This window comes from Hemiscyllium ocellatum, chromosome 12 (genome assembly GCF_020745735.1).
Source record: "Hemiscyllium ocellatum isolate sHemOce1 chromosome 12, sHemOce1.pat.X.cur, whole genome shotgun sequence".
NCBI lineage: Eukaryota > Metazoa > Chordata > Chondrichthyes > Orectolobiformes > Hemiscylliidae > Hemiscyllium > Hemiscyllium ocellatum.
The window spans coordinates 65924275-65942262 of NC_083412.1; the positions used below are offsets into that span (position 1 = coordinate 65924275).

Genomic DNA, 17988 nt, shown 5'->3' on the forward strand with positions numbered 1-17988 from the left:
TGGACATATAAAGAAAAAAGTAAATACTTGGTGCTGATTGTTCTAACTGCCAAGCTGCACATGTTCATTGAGGTAGAGTTAGGTCATTCAGAAATATGGCTCTGCAACGTCATTTCACTGAGTGTAGACTGGGCCAAGCATCTCTTTTGTTGGTTGCTTCTGCCTGATCCTGAACTCCCCACTGTCGTGATTGGAATGAGGTCAGCCAGGTGAACCTGGTAGGAAATTAGTTTTTTTTCTATTGTATTAGATTCCCTACAGTGTGGAAACAGGCCCCTCAGCCCAACAAGTCCACACCAATACTCCGAAGAGCAACCCACCCAGACCCATTCCCCTCTGACAAATGCACCTAATACTATGGGCAATTTAGCATGGCCAATTCACCTGACCTGCACATTTTTGGACTATGGAAGGAAACCAGAGCACCCAGAGGAAACCCACGCAGACACGGGGAGAATGTGCAAACTCCACACAGGCAGTCCCCCGAGGCTGGAATCGAACCTGGGACTCTGGTGCTGTGAAGCAGCAGTGCTAACCACTGAGCTACCATGCAGCCCCTGATTGGGGCTGTTAACCTGGTCCAATCAGGGAGCCCTGGCTGACAGATGTAAATGGTAGTGTCAGGGGTTTTGCTCACTGGGGAACAGGTTCTGATCTGACTGGGTCAATAAAGGGTGACAGGGTACTGGCCTTTGTGGAGTTCTTCCAGTGGCAACGAGAGCAAAACATGCCTCTGAAGAGGTTTGCTTGCAACAGTCATCTTTGAGTTTGGATAAACATTTCTGGCATCATGCCGCTATTTGGAAAGCTTGACTCATTCAATCCTGCCATGGAAACTGGGGCCCAGCATGCAGAAAGAATGACATTGAGGCAGAAAATCAATGAGTAATTCTCCTCATCTTGACTTCCTCAAAGCAAAAAGCAATTTATTTCAGGGAATGAAGTTTGGTATTGAAACTGCAGAAATGACTCGACAGGGGTAAGAGACATGGTTAACACAAGGTTGTGTTCCATGACGTACAAAGTTCAGGTAGGAAAGGCAATTCTGAACAAGCACATGGACCACACAAAAGCTGGGACCTCACAGATGGGAAGGAGAAAAACATACCTGTCCCTTCAAAACATTGGCAAGGGTGTCAGAACCCTCGGGTCCTCCCCCTCCATCTAGCATCGAAGAAACCACTGAAGACAAGATGGACACAAGAATTGTCACAGCTGTTGCCACCTAAAGAAGATGAATTTCAGTCGAAACACTTCTGGTGTAAGAGGCGGGCTATGGTCAGGTACACGCTGCCAGTATCCAAAGCAGAGTCTAGAGAACCAGGTTTGCAGATCTGGTGCAAAAACGCTCATTTGGAATGAAGTCAGTTAAGTGAACTTCATAGAAAATGAGTTCCCGAATTGGTTCTGCTTGCTCTAGCCACTGGCTCTGAGCGAGCTGGGTCAGAGTCTTGGACTATGCACACCAAAATAAAGGGTGACTTAGTGACTGGATACTGGCCTTTGTGGAGTTATTTCCACCATTGCAGCCCATTCCTGGCAGTCTGAGTTTTCTTGGTTTAAGATTTGAATTTTAATGGGCATGCTGCACAAGGCATGGTATTGCCATGTGGTAATGCCTCTCAATGGATGATGTAGTTTTTTTCCCTTCTTGTAATTGCTATCAATTGCTAGTTGATCCAGCTGTAGCGCTACAGGTTTACATTTTACCTCATTTCACTGTAAGTTATGCATTTAGATCACAATTTGTCAATGAATACTGAATTTCTGGATAAATTATCTCTAATAGAGACTCCTCACACTCAGAGAATGATCTCTCCTCTTCTATCAGGCAGAAGATACAGAAGCCTGAACACATGCACCAGTACGTTCAGGGACAGCTTCTTCCCGGCCAGTTTTAGACTATTGAATGGACTCTCTCCCCTCAAATAATGCTAATCTTGCTAATGTTGATCTCTCTTCTACACCCTGTCCAATGTTACCTGTATGTCTCTGTCTAAATCTAGTTCTGTACAACCTTGCTTACTGTGATCTACCTATACTGCTTGTAAACAAAGCTTTTCACATACTTTGATACATGAGACAATCAATTAATTATATTAATTCATATGCTTGATTTATAATTTTGAAATCTTCCAGATTGCTTTCAATACCTCCCAGAAGACAGATGCTTATTCTGGTAGACTTCTGGTAAGGTCAGGAGTATTGGTAACTGGGAGGTGGGGTCTGTACCTTGGACAGTTAGAGCTCATATTGTCATCAGGCTTTGCTGAGAACATAGAGAAGTGTGGTACGCTCCTGCTTTGTGCTGCTTCTAAATTCCCAGCTCATCCATGTCCTTGTTGGCTGTTGATACTGTCACCGTGGGCTACTTGATTCTCACTATCCACCCATTCCCTTCTAATTTTTGACTTCAGACACATGAACTGTCTTCAGCCCAATCAGAACCTGAGGAGGAGAAAGAACAACAACACTACCAATGATAGGGCCATAAAACTCAATCTGTCACAGCAGCCAATTCAAATATTGGCACTGCTCATAACTGGTAGGCTAACGTAGAGTTCAGATCAGCAGAGTATGACAGGTTTGATAGTGAGAAAGGATGTTCATTTTTCATGCAGCTTCAGGAGGGAGATTAGGAAACAGATCCTGCTACAGATGAGTCTCATTAGAATCTTGATGAGCAACATACAGGAGAGTGCTATTGGGCATGCCCACCGAGAACTTAGTGTACTGCTGCCATGCCCCACAGCATCATGCCTCTTCTGAGGAGTACAGAGGAGTCCAGCTCCAAATTGACAGAAGGTAATGTACGGCCTACTGCTTTCCCTAATGTGCTGCAGAACCAGAGGCACTGCAATGACAGTGCCCATATCTGATTTATATGAATAAGTCATTGAAACCCCTGACTTCCATGTTAAGGATGTAGCAACACTGTCTGCCAAATATAAGAAATCACCCGAACATTTCAAAATAGTCTCGAGCCATGGTCTCTCTCTCTAACATGTTGCATGACTGATTTGAGTCTGATGGTTGATCTCACAACCTACTCTTTCTCCATCATCGCATATACGTCAATCATCATGCTGCTGCATGAGTTCCTTTCCAGAAGCTGTTTGGCTAGAGAAAAGTGCAGGCATTTCCAACTGCTTGTATGGTGTTTCAGTTTGGTTCAGGCAGACTGTATTACAGGTAAAGAATGTTTTGTGTACAAAAGAATAAAAAAAACCTAGGAACTGATGGTAAAGCCGATATATCACAGTGCTAGAAACGTAGGCAGTTCAACCCATATGGACTCTATGAAAGTACAGCTCAGCTTTTCCTACTCCTTTGACATTCTTTGTAGACCATCAGTCTTGTTTTCTTTAGCTGCTAATCTAATAGATCTGTGCAGGACAATAAAAATTTAAGGGGAATGCTGCCATGCTCCACATACAATAATCAAACAAACTAAACTGACCAGGGCCTTCAGAAGTAAATCATGACTGTAGAAGTGACCACCCATGCCTCCGCACTTGAAAGCAGCTAGCAACATTCTGAATGTCCCAGAGGTACTGATCCAGAGGCCTATTTGCAGGATAACCAATGGCAGAGTGACAGCATGAACTACAGGGTGAAGCAATAGTGATGAATGATGAACTTAACCATCTCAAAAATGTATAATTTCCACGTAGAATGGGAAATTTCCACTCACAATTTTAAAAGGTACAGGAGTTTGCCTTCTTCGCTAACAAAGTATATGATAAGTAAAAAGGGTAATTTGAAATGCAGAGTAAATTCAAGGATAGTTTTCCCTCGAACAGCATGCTTTGGAATGAGATATTTGACAAACTGAAGCCTTGTTGAAAGCTCAACAATCTTTTTTTTTGCTAAATCAGCATCAAAATGTAAGGCTTACAAAGAGGCATCATTTTGCATTTGCCAACTTCTGGCAAAACAAGAAATCCAAGAGGGATGGCAAAATAATTCAACAAGAATGACACTTTATTCAAAGGTTTAAACAACAAAGAAGAAATAATAACTGCAATCTTGAGTTTATCATTTTGTGCTTCCACTGTAGCATGACAAATGGGATCTTTATCCAAAGATCTCGTTCACCAACTACACTGAGACCTGAAGGACTATGAATGTTTCTCACTGCAGTTCAATGAATCTATCAGAATGACGAATGCACATTTTGCATCTGAAAGAGAGAACAGGGGGTGAGGATACCTGCTGCAGAACACTCCAGAGACTGGTTTTCATCACAACTTATGGTACACCAGCCATGCTCAACACAAATGCAGACTTTTTGAATTTTCTAGAAATTATCCTGATTTTCCCCTTTTCATTTTTTCTAATACCAGTGCATAATCCACCAGTAAAAAATGAGGTCTGCAGATGCTGGAGATCACAGCTGACAATGTGTTGCTGGTCAAAGCACAGCAGGCCAGGCAGCATCTCAGAAATAGGGAATTCGACGTTTCGAGCATAAGCCCTTCATCAGGAATGAGAGAGAGTAGCCAAGCAGGCTAAGATAAAAGGTAGGGAGGAGGGACTTGGGGGAGGGGCGATGGAGGTGGGATAGGTGGAAGGAGGTCAAGGTGAGGGTGATAGGCCGGAGTGGGGTGGGGGCGGAGAGGTCAGTAAGGAGATTGCAGGTTAGGAGGGCGGTGCTGAGTTGAGGGAACCGACTGAGACAAGGTGGGGGGAGGGGAAATGAGGAAACTGGAGAAATCTGAATTCATGCCTTGTGGTTGGAGGGTTCCCAGGCGGAAGATGAGGCGCTCCTCCTCCAGCCGTCGTGTTGTTATGTTCTGCCGGTGGAGGAGTCCAAGGACCTGCATGTCCTCGGTGGAGTGGGAGGGAGAGTTAAAGTGTTGAGCCACGGGGTGGTTGGGTTGGTTGGTCCGGGCGGCCCAGAGGTGTTCTCTGAAGCGTTCTGCAAGTAAGCGGCCTGTCTCCCCAATATAGAGGAGGCCACATCGGGTGCAGCGGATGCAATAGATGATGTGTGTGGAGGTACAGGTGAACTTGTGGCGGATATGGAAGGATCCCTTGGGGCCTTGGAGGGAAGTGAGTGTGGAGGTGTGGGCGCAAGTTTTACATTTCCTGCGGTTGCAGGGGAAAGTGCCGGGGGTGGAGGTTGGGTTGGTGGGGGGTGTGGATCTGACGAGGGAGTCACGAAGGGAGTGGTCCTTGCGGAACGCTGATAGGGGAGGGGAGGGAAATATATCCTTGGTGGTGGGGTCCGTTTGGAGGTGGCGGAAATGACGGCGGATGATACGTTGTATGCGGAGGTTGGTGGGGTGGTAGGTGAGAACCAGTGGGGTTCTGTCTTGGTGGCGGTTGGAGGAGCGGGGCTCAAGGGCGGAGGAGCGGGAAGTGGAGGAGATGCGGTGGAGGGCATCGTCGATCACGTCTGGGGGGAATCTGCGGTCCTTGAAGAAGGAGGCCATCTGGGCTGTGCAGTGTTGGAACTGGTCCTCCTGGGAGCAGATGCGGCGGAGACGAAGGAATTGGGAATATGGGATGGAGTTTTTACAGGGGGCAGGGTGGGAGGAGGTGTAGTCCAGGTAGCTGTGGGAGTCAGTCGGTTTATAGTAGATGTCTGTGTTGAGTCGGTCGCCCGAGATAGAGATGGAAAGGTCTAGGAAGGGGAGGGAGGAGTCTGAGACACCCAGATATGTCGATGACACGTTTGTAATCATCAAAAACACGGAAATAGAAAAAACACACCAGATCATCAACGCCACACTCACAGGAATCCGATTCATGAGAGAAGAAGAAAAGGATAGCCAACTCCCATTCCTAGACGTGATAGTACAGAGAACACCGAACGGAGAATTCACCACAAGGGTACACAGGAAAACAACACACACAGACCATGTCCTAAACTATGAAAGTAACCACCCCAACACACACAAACGAAGCTGCATCAGGACACTATTCAAAAGAGCCACAACACACTGCAGTACACCAGAACTGCAAAAAGAGGAAGAGGAACACCTATACAAGGTATTCGCCAAAAACGGATACCCACGCAACTTTATCAACAGATGCCTAAGAGACAGACCACGGAACGAGGACATGACACAACCAAAAGGACCAGCCACACTACCATACATCAGGAGCGTTTCAGAACTGACAGCCAGACTACTGCGACCCTTAGGACTCATAACGGCACACAAACCAACAGCCACGCTCAGACAACAACTCACTAGAACAAAGGACCCGATACCCAATATGAGCAAAACTAATGTAGTTTACAAAATATCGTGCAAGGACTGCACAAAACACTATATAGGACAAACAGGAAGACAGCTAACAATCCGCATACATGAACATCAACTAGCCACGAAACGACACGACCAGCTATCCCTAGTAGCCACACACGCAGACAACAAGCAACATGAATTCGACTGGGAAAACACTACTATCGTAGGGCAAGCCAGACAGAGAACAGCCAGGGAATTCCTAGAGGCATGGCATTCATCCACAAACTCCATCAACAAACACATCGACCTGGACCCAATATACCAACCACTACAGCGGACAGCTGAAACTGACACCCGGAAGCGGCAAGGACAGACCACTATAAATACCGGAAGAAACATCAAAGAAGCACTTCGCAGGAGGCTCCAGAGCAATGATGATGTCGTCTAGCCAGGGGATGAAACGTTTGCAACAAGAACTTCCAGCTCGGCGAACAGAACCACATCAAGTTTGGGTAGTTTACAGAAATAATGTCAAAACTGAGCAGGTTGAAATGGGAACACAGGGAAAGGACTGATACTTGACATTAAAGATCAGTGCTGTGAATGTATTCAAATTGAAACAGAGTTTGTGGTCCTCTCAATTTTACAAAAATGTTGCAACACTGATTTTCTTTTCTAGCACATCATCCAGACTCAAAACTAAAGAAAAATTCTGCATATTTCTTCCTGAGAAAGCTAGCAGGTGATTTCAAGAATTAGACATAATTAAACAAATTGCCATCAGATACATTTTTTTCAAGTAGATGTAGATTAGCTACTAAATTCTATTAGGTATCTGATTTACAAAGAAATGGAATTTATATGGAGATAATTACAATGCAAAATTATATTGAGATCAAAGGCCTGTGATTTTTGTGGATTTGTCATCTTGTGCTTTTAAAGTGAAAACATACTTTGAGCCCACATATACCAGACAGCATTCTCCCAAATGAAGATAACAAAATCTAAGTATCTCAGCCATTTGATGGACTGTACATAGCTAGAAGACTCAAACTACAACCCAAACTTCTAAACACTGACAGATAATGTCCAGTCACAGATGTAACACTGGGACTTGGCGAGTGGCAAACAAAACTAATAATTATATTAATAATTTGTTTCATGTTTATATAGCACAAACAATAAAATGGCTGTTCGATACTTTCTTACGGTCTTGTGTTATCCTTAAATTCAGAAAGTGATGGTGCACCTGAAATAGTTAGAGAACACGTCTCTAGAGTACCTCAGAGATTTTGTAATAGCAGAGGTTATTAAAAATTACCTTCGTTACATGTTGGGTGTCTAGCCCTTTAATTAGTACCGATGCTAAACCTTTCTTGCAATTGCACACTTGATCTTTGATAAATGATAACCCAAATATGTCCAGTGGAACTCTGTAGTCCAAAGTTGCAACAGCTGGTTTGAACTGAGCTATGTTATGATAGCACCACTGCAACTGCTTCTGACACAAGCAGCAGAGGCTTGTGAGAGTGCTCTTCTCAACATGATATTCCATGTGGTGTTGCTGTAAGTAGTTGGTGAGGTAAATAGATTTTGTTTCTGTAGTACCATCTTCAGCAACTTTACCGATCTGAATATCATGAAATTAGTTCTTGGATTATGAAATGACTATGCTGGTCAGGCAACCTAATAGTCTTCTATTTCACAATATGCTTAATTCACATGTTGATAAATTTGCAGCAGAAGATGCAATCTGTTTGTTATTCACTGTGAATTTATATTCTTAGGGCTTGTCGCGGTGTTGTGGGTGTTGTCGATGTACCCAGTGTGATGATGGAGCCCACTCATAATAAGCAAGACTTTGCAGATGCCAAAGAATACTCCAGTTTGCTTCGCATTATGGGTCAATTTCTGTATCAGTATTGGAAGGATCTTGGCATTGGTAAGAAAAAGATGTAGTTTATTGTGATTTGTAAAATAAACGCTTCTAGTGTGAGCTGTGTATTATATGCCTGAAGTAGATACATGCCTTCATTCTCACTGTTCTGTGCATGGGCTTTGTATGAGATGATATACAAGGATTTGAACCATACAATTGGATTAATTACTTCAATTACAAGTCAGTGATTGGGTGAAGTTGGTTTTTCTGCTCGCAAAGCATATCAGTGTCAAAGAAAAAAGTAAAACGCAGTGGAGCAAATGAATAATATGTTTAGATATTTAGAAAAAGCTTCAAATTATTATAGTCAGACAACTCAATTGTTATTGAATAGTTCGGTACTTAAATTAAATAGCCATCCAGCAAGTCTTTTCTGAGTCCTTTTGTGTACCACAACATCCTTCCAATAGGAAGGAGGCCAAAATTGCATGCAATATTCTAAAAGTGGCCTAACCAACATCCTGTACGGCCGCATCACAACCTCCCAACTCCTATACTCAATGCTCTGACCAATAAAGGAAAACATACCAAATGCTGCCTTCACTATCCTATCTACCTGCGACTCTACTTTCAAAGAGCTATGAACCTGCAATCCAATGTCTCTTTAAATATACTCAATGAACTGGCCTCCACAGCCTTCTGTGCCAATGAATTTTATAGATTCACTACTCTCTGGCAGAAGAAGTTTCTCTTTATCTCAGTTCTAAAAGATTTACTCTGAGGCTGTGCCCTTGGGTCCTAGACTCTCCTACCAATGAAAACATCTTCCCGACATTTACTTTGTTCAGGCCATTCAGTATTCTGTTTGTTTCAATTAGATCCCCCAACACATCCTTCTCAACTCCATTCAGTATAGGTTCTGGACTAGTGGTGCTGGAAGAGCACAGCAGTTTAGGCAGCATTAAGGAGCAGCGAAATCGACATTTTGGGCAAAAGCCCTTAATCAGGAATAAAGGCAGAGAGCCTGAAGCGTGGAGAGATAAGCTAGAGGAGGGTGGGGGTGGGGAGAAAGTAGCATAAAGTACAATAGGTGAGTGGGGGAGGGGATGAAGGTGATAGGTCAGGGAGGAGAGGATGGAGTGAATAGGTGGAAAAGGAGATCGGCAGGTAGGACAACTCCGGACAAGTCATGGGGACAGTGCTGAGCTGGAAGTTTGGAACTAGGGTGAGGTGAGGGAAGGAGAAATGAGGAAATTATTGAAGTCCACATTGATGCCCTGGGGTTGAAGTGTTAGAGGCGGAAGATGAGGCATTCTTCCTCCAGGTGTCTGGTGGCGAGGGAGCGGCGGTGAAGGAGGCCCAGGATCTCCATGTCCTCGGCAGAGTGGGAAGGGGAGTTGAAATGTTGGGCCACGGGGCGGTGTGGTTGATTGGTGCAGATGTCCCAGAGATGTTCCCTAAAGCGCTCTGCTAGGAGGCGCCCAGTCTCCCCAATGTAGAGGAGACCACATCGGGAGCAACGGATACAATAAATGATATTAGTGGATGTGCAGGTAAAACTTTGATGGATGTGGAAGGCTCCTTTAGGGCCTTGGATAGAGGTGAGGGAGGAGGTGTGGGCCCAGGTTTTACAGTTCCTGCGGTGGCAGGGGAAGGTGCCAGGATGGGAGGGTGGGTTGTAGGGGACCGTGGACCTGACCAAGTAGTCACGGAGGGAACGGTCTTTGTGGAAGGCGGAAAGGGATAGGGAGGGAAATATATCCCTGATGGTGGGATCTTTTTGGAGGTGGCGGAAATGTCGGCGGATGATTTGGTTTATGCGAAGGTTGGTAGGGTGGAAGGTGAGCACCCTACGGTTACGGTTGGAGGGGTGGAGTCTGAGGGCGGAGTTGCGGGATGTGGACGAGATACGTTGGAGGGCATCTTTAACCACGTGGGAAGGGAAATTGCAGTCTCTAAAGAAGGAGGCCATCTGGTGTGTTCTGTGGTGGAACTGGTCCTCCTGGGAGGAGATACACCTATCCACTCCACTCTCTCCTCCCTGACCTATTGCCTTCATCCCCTCCCCCACTCACCTATTGTACTCTATGCTACTTTCTCCCCACCCCCACCCTCCTCTAGCTTATCTCTCCACGCTTCAGGCTCTCTGACTTTATTCCTGATGAATGGTTTTTGCCCAAAACGTCAATTTCGCTGCTCCTGAACTGCTGTGCTATTCCAGCACCACTAATCCAGAATCTGGTTTCCAGCATCTGCAGTCATTGTTTTTACCTCCATTCAGTATAGACCCAGAGTTCTCACTGGATACCACAAAATATTATGGGCCTTGACAACAGTGCAGCAATAGTTTTCCTTTTATTTGTTCCAGGCATGTCACTGGCCGTGATAGCATTTATTGTCCATTACGAAGTGTACTTGAGAAGTTGATGGCCAGCTGCTTTCGTGAACCACTACATTTGGTATAGGTACACCAACAATGCTGTTGGGGAGGGAGTTCCAGGATTTTAACACAGTAACATTGGGGGAACAGTGATATATTTTCAAGCCAGGACTGTGAGTGGTTTGGAGGGGAATTTGCCAGAGGTGGTATTTTCATGTTTCTGTTGCCCTGTCCTTTTTGATGGTGATGTTGTGGGTTTGGAAGCTGTTGTCCAAGGATGTTTGAATTTCTATAGTGCATCTTGTAAAAGTTGCATTCTGCTGCTGCCACTGTGTGTCGATGGTGAAAGGGATATTTAAGAATATGATGACAATCATGGGCTACTTTATCTAGATGATGTCTGTGGTGTTAAAGATGCAGTAGTTAGAGATGATCTTGGTTAAGGAGATCAGAATGTAGAATGGGTTTGGATGGAGATGATGAATAATACCAGGAAAGACATAACATTGGGAGTGGTCTGCAGGCTCCCTAACTGTGACCACAACCTAGGACAAAATATTGAACCCTTGTCTTCAGGATAAAAAATTCCAGTCATGTAAATCAAGAGTTGGAAGACAAGGGGGTACTGTGGAAATTACTCTTGTGAGGAAAGCAAATTGAGCTTAGGGCTGATAAATCTTTGGGTCCAGGTGCAGATTATCCAAGGACCTTCAAAGAGTTGCTAATGATTTCACAATATTTCCTAGGTTCCAGAATTGTTCAATTTGACTGGAAAGTAATAAATCTAAGCCCTCTATTCAGGAAGGGAGGGAGACAGAAAATAGAAAACAATTGCCTAGTTATTTAATGTCCTTTGCAGGAAGGTAATAGAATCAGTTATAAGTAGATTACAGCTGCTCAGTTAGATAAACTTAACGTAATCAGGAGTCACATGGATTTAGCACAGAGAAATAATGTTTAATCAACTAACTGTAGTTCTGTGAAGGAATAACATATACTGAAGATAAAAGAGAGCCGGGGCATACTGTACATTGATTTCTGGAAGCAATACAAATGCATTGTATGATGTAATGTGAACTGGGAAAATGGAAGTTTGGACAACTGTATTGCAGAAAATGAACCAGTTTTGTTTTATGACTTGAAAGTAGAATTGTGTGGTGTTCATACATTGATTATGGAAGGACATATGACTTTTGGAGAGGTTGATTGCACTTTCATGAGACTTTCTGTCTCTATGAACAGGGAAAAAAAGAGAACTTGCCCTGGAATTGAGTTTTGTTGCACAACAGAGAGAGCAGTTGCACACAGATCTCCAATATCCTGCAATACAAGGAAGCTGACTTGCCCCTTCACCCTCTGCCCTCCCCCCTTGCCTTTCCGTCATCTCTGTGAATGGAAGAAAACCACCAACAGTAGAAATGCTGGAGATCACAGTGAGTCAGGGCACATCCATGCTAACGTTTTGAGTCCAGATGACTCTTCTTCAGAGCTGATATGAAGTGTGGAGGGGACAGTATTTATGCAATAGTTAGGTGGGGAGAGAGGGTGCTGGGAGTATTGAAATGCCGGGGAGAAAGGTGTTGATAGAGCAGACTAAGTGATTAGAGTGTGAGAAGGACAGAACAATGGTGTGTCGAACTGCCAGACTGGAAACAACAGATGGTTCTACTGGAGTTCCTCCACTTTCTTTCTCCCCCAGCACTCCACCCTCCACTATTGCATAAATGTTGTCTCCTCCACACTTCACATCAGCTCTGATGAAGAGTCATCTAGACTCAAAACGTTAGCTTGCTCTGTCTGCATGGATGCTGCCTGACCTGCTGTGATCTCCAGCATTTGTTTTCAGCACAGATTCCAGCATCCACAGTAATTTGCTTCCAAAAGGAAGTACTTCTGACTTGAGTAAAAACCCAGGTCCAACAGTCTGTCAACTGAATTGAGGATCACTCTGATCACTAGCACTGTAACATCATTGTCAGAAACTAAAAAAAAACTGTGATTATTCCATGCCTGTGGTTTGGACTCTTGATTAACAGAATTTGTTCCTTTTACCTGCATTTACCACTTACAGCATGGTTTTACATTTATATGGCATTGTTGATTTTCAGGGGGGGTCGTGATCACAGTTACCTAATATAGGCAGTCAACAAGTTGAGTAATATTCTGATAATTTGAGTTTAAGAAGTAGCAGTTTAGATATGATGCGTTATTTAATTAGATAAAGAAAGTATACAACCTTGAAAATTGAGGATGGTTCACTCGTACCAGAAGACAGACTGTCAGCACAGAAGGTTTTGGTCTCGTTAAAGTTGAGCATCCTACTTTGTAGATGATGTGTTAGGGAACCTTTCCCTGAGTCTTTCTCTTCTCTTCTGGTTTGTCTTCCATCTACTGATGAGGACAGCTCAATGAAGACTAATCTCCAGAAATGTCCAATGAAAAATTTCAACAAGGTCTGCTTGAGATCTTCCCTCGGCCCCTGAGCACTTATTGTTCTATCATAGATCTGCGGTAGGTAACTTACACTCTGTCAATCAGTTGTCTGAGCCTTTCTGGTCATGGGATAGCCACTCATGATGTAAGTAATTGTTGTCCCCTTGCCCAACTTTGAAGGAAGGTTAGTTTACCATTCTTTCTAAGAGCAAATACTACCTATTTTTGAAAATAACACTCCTACTATGGGTTGTATTTCGTGCCATATAAATTGTTGATGTTAGTTCAGTGGAAATTATGCCAACCGTGGTCGATGTAATTCTTTGTTTTCAAATGTTAGAACTCTGGAAAGTTTAGTACTGCCGTAATCACTGCTACATTAAATCTCCATGCTGCACAATAAATACTAGGAACATTCAGTTTTTTAAGGAATCCCAGTATTAACTGAACATCTGTGTCATTCTGACATTTCATGTGCTTTCAGCCCAAATGGGAGTTGTAAAATTTTGGAATGAGTTTGGATATTTGTCAACAAACTGGAACTTGTCACCTTCCAATGCACTTCAGTACAAGAGGAAACGTGCCATTGAGATTCCAGTTATAATGCAGTGTGGTAAGTTCCACTTATTTGTGAATTACTAGCACAGTAAAGAAATGTATTTTCTAAGTAGCATTTTATTTTATAGGTAAACATCAGGAACAGATTAATCAAAACTGTATAAAACAAACAAATGGTAATGTGTTAAACATAAAGTCAGGGTTAAATTTAATTGAGGTCTGGCTGGAAACTGATTTAACTGAAGTGTCTTGAAAGTTTGGGAGAGAACACTGAAGTTGAGCAGAAAGATACATTTCTGAACTTCAGTATTTTTTAAAGATGGATTTAAAATACTAGTTTTCACCGTTGAGGCACTAGAATTATTAATGGCGTAATTCAAAAAAAATGTTACAGAGAATATCAACATTTAACACTTTTTGGATGACATTCAGGGCTTGGAACATTATGTCCAATACAGTAGTGAATACCGATTAAGTAGTTGCTTACAAAAACATATTGGCTAAATATTTCAAGGAAAAATATAGCATGTGTATGGGGAAAGAATAGGGAAGCAAAACTAATTGGATTGGAAGTGCTGGCATAGAATCAATGAGCCAAATGGCCAACTTCTATTAGCAAGTTTTGAGAAGGTTTGTAGCTCTGGTTGAGGTTCTGGATGTAGGTTTGCTCAATGAGCTGGAAAGTTCCTTTTCAGACATTTCGTCACCATACTAGATAACATCATCAGTGAACCTCTGGATGAAGCACTGGTGGCATGGCCGGCTTGCTATTTATGTGTTTTGGTTTCCAAATACAGGATGCAGAGCTGGGCTGAGAAAAGGCAGATGGAGTTCAACCTGGATAAATGCAAAGCGATGCATTTTGGAAGGTCAAACTTGAATGCTGAATATAGGATTAAAGACAGGATTCTTGGAAGTGTGGAGGAACAGAGGGATCTTGGTATGCAACTACATAGATCCCTCAAAGTTGCAATCAAAGTGGATAGGGATGTTAAGAAAGCATATGATGTTTTGGCTTTCATTAACAGGGGGATCAAGTTTAAGACCCACAACATTTTGCTACAGTTCTACAAGTCCCTGGTGAGACCACACTTGGAATATTGTGTCCAGTTCTGGTCACCCTACTATAGGAAAGATACAGAAACTTTGGAGAGGGTGCAAAGAAGGTTTACCAGAATGCTGCCTGGACTGGAGGGCTTTCCTTATGAAGAGAGGTTGAATAAGCTTGGACTTTTCTCTCTGGAGCGAAGGAGGAAGAGAGGAGACCTGATCGAGGTGTACAAGATAATGAGAAGAATGAATAGAGTCAATAGCCAGAGACTTTTCCTCAGGGCACGATTGACTGGTATGAGAATTAAGATATTAGGAGAAAGGTATAGAGGCGACGTCAGAGGAAGGTCCTTTACACGAGAGCTGTGAATGCATGGAATGTGCTGCCAGCTAAGATGGTGGAAGCGAAGTCATTGGGGACATTTAAGTGACTGCTGGACATGCACATGGATAGCAGTGAGTTGAGAGATGCGTATGTTAAGTTATTTTATTTTACATTAGGATTAACCTTCGGCACAACATCGTGGGCCAAAGGGCCTATTCTGTACTATACGTTTCTATGTGTCGATGTTTCCTTGGGTTGGTGATGTCATTTCCTGTGGCTATGGCATGTCCTGTTCCTTTTCTCAGGGGTGGTAAATGGGATCTAAGTCACTGTGTTTGTTGATAGAGTTCCGATTGGAATACCATGCTACTAGGAATTCTCGTGCGTGTCTCTGTTTGGCATGTCCTAGGATAGATGTGTTGTCCCAGTCAAAATGGTGTTCTTCCTCGTCTGCAAGAAGGGTTACTAGTGAGAATGGGTCATGTCGTTTTGTGGCTAGTTGATGTTCATGTATGTCCAATGTAGTTTTTGTTATAGTTCTTGCAAGGTATTTTGTAAATGACATTAGTTTTGCTTGTTGCCTGTATAGGGTCTTTCAAGTTCATTAGCTCCTGTTTTAGTGCGTTGGTGAGTTTGTGGGCTTTCATGATGCCAAGAGGTCGGAGTAGTCTGGCAGTCATTTCTGAGACTACTTAGACCTCTTGGCATCATGGTAGCCCACAAACCCACCAACACACTAAAACAGGAGCTAATGAACTTGAAAGACCCTATACAGGCAACAAGCAAAACTAATGTCATTTACAAAATACCTTGCAAGAACTGTAACAAAAACTACACTGAATAAACAGGCAGAAAACTAGCCGCCAGGATACATGAACATCAACTAACCACAAAAAGACATGACCCACTCTCACTAGTATCCTTACATGCAGATGAGGAAGGACACCACTTCAACTGGGACAACACATCCATCCTTGGACAAGCCAAACAGAGACATGCACAAGAATTCCTAGAAGCATGGAATTCCAATCGGAATCTATTATCAAACACATTGACTTGGATCCCATTTACCACCCCTGAAAAAACAAACAGGAAATTACACCACCACAGGAAATGACATCACCAACCCAAGGAACCTAAACACATAAATAGAAAGTGGGTCAAAGCACAAGTGTTTCATCCTGAGGCTCGCTGATGATATTACCTAGTGTGATGATGAAACATCTGAAAACGAACCTTCCAGCTCAGTGAACAAACCTACATCAAGGCCTACCTCTGTGCTAGACTGTATGGTTCAATAATGTAATCATGTTTACTGAAAAAGCCTGTGGTTCAAAGTATTAGCATTAAAAAGGGACACTCAGTGAGGATTTGGTGTTTGAGAATTGTCCCTGAGAATTAAAACATTAGAAAGGAGGGGTAAAGTAAAAGGAAATTGGGGGAATCCAAGATGGCGGCGATCTGAGAAGAGCACACTGCAGAGCTCTGCGTCACAGCACAAGCAGGAAGATCCTTTAACCCATCCAACCCAGGCCACCGTGATATCTTGGGACTCCGGAAAGATTGTGGAGTTCCAAGAAACTTCTAAAAATTAACTTTATTTTCAGCCGCTCTGAGATGCCTAAAAAGGGAGGAGGAGCATCCAAGGCCGGGTCTGCAGTTCAGCCTGCAGCAGCCTTGGAGTCAATTACTTTCCAAGCCCTGGTGAACCAGCTCTCGGAATCTCACATGATGCTGGGGAAACAGATTGAAGAGAAGCTGACTCCAATCTCTCTCATGCTGCAGAAGCATGAGCAGCAGCTGGGAGACCTGGAGAAGAGGACGGATGAGGTTGAAGCTAATGCCGGTTCATCCAAGGATAGGATCCAAGCCCTGGAGATGCAGGTCCGTAATTTGCGTGACCGAGTGGATGATCTTGAGAACAGGGGCAGGAGAAAAAACATTCGGACCATCGGTCTGCTTGAGGGTAAGGAAGGTGAGCGGCCTGCGTAATTTGTTGAGGATTGGCTGCCAAAATTCCTTGACTTAGAGGCTGGCATGAGAGGATTGAAGATAGAGAGGGCTCACCAAGTCGCAGCGCGGAGATCGGGTCTGGGTCAACGTCCTTGTCCTCTCCTGGTGCGTTTCCATCATTACCGGAATAAGGAGAGAGTCATGGAGGCTTCCAGAGTCCAGGGGAAGGATCAGAAGGCCCTAATCTATGAGGGCTCTAAGATCATGTTTTTTCAGGACTTCTCAGCAGCGGTGATCCAGAAATGAAAATCTTACAATGGTTTCAAGAGAAGACTGAGGGAGCTTGGAATTCAGTACTCCCTGAGGTATCCGGCAGTACTTTGGATCACCTTAGATAGATCCATACATCTCTTTGACATATCAGAGAAGGCAAGAGACTTTGTGGACAAACTAACCTAATTTGAACAATTGTAGTATGCATAAATAGTGTTGTTTGGGTATGTGTTTATCATTCTGTAAAAGAAACTGAGGAAGTCCAGTTAGAGCTTTATCTTTGTTTTCCTCTATTGATAATAATTGGTTTAAACTATGTCTGGCAGTGGTTGAGATGTATATTTTCAATTTCTAAGTTAGGATATACCAAAGGATGGGTAGGGTATTTATTCCCCCTTTTTTTTAAAGAAATTTTTTTTTTAATTCATATTGATATTCTATGGGGTGTTTATTCTTTTCTGCTTGTGATTGTAGTGTGGCTCGAGCTGGGAGAAGTGAAGGTGGTTGGGATAGTTAGCTACCTACTTATGGGCAGTTTGGGATAGGTAGTTGCTCCCTCTGGGCAGGGGGTAAGTTCCCTATTCACCGATGTTGGCGCTTCATATGTTGGTTTGTTTTTTGGTTTTTGTTGTATTTTATTCTCAGTAGTTTTGTGGGGTGGTTAAATGTAGTGGTTATGTAGTTTTTATATTTGGTGGATCATCTGACACTAAGGCTCAGCAGTTTGTGGTTCGGGTTCCTCCTCTCTGGAATTTAAATGTTATTGCAGAAGATTATGGCTAATGATTTGATTAAATGGAATATCAAGGGAAATCACTCACCAATTAAGAGGAAGGAGGTACTCTTGAGTCTTAGAAAGGAGAAGATGGATATTGCTTTGTTACAGGAGATACATTTGGATGGCAAGAAGCATCTGACATTACAGCAGAATAGCTTTGAC

General features: G+C 43.3%; 1 protein-coding gene across 1 annotated transcript in view; it reads left to right on the forward strand.

Annotated features, from left to right (window-relative positions):
• Positions 1-17988, forward strand: part of LOC132820600 (ATPase MORC2-like) — a 79297-nt gene that overhangs the window by 35220 nt on the left and 26089 nt on the right. The window contains exons 12-13 of the mRNA XM_060832804.1: positions 7985-8139; positions 13374-13502. Of these exons, the coding sequence (XP_060688787.1) occupies positions 7985-8139; positions 13374-13502 (284 nt within the window). The remainder of the gene's footprint in view (positions 1-7984; positions 8140-13373; positions 13503-17988) is intronic.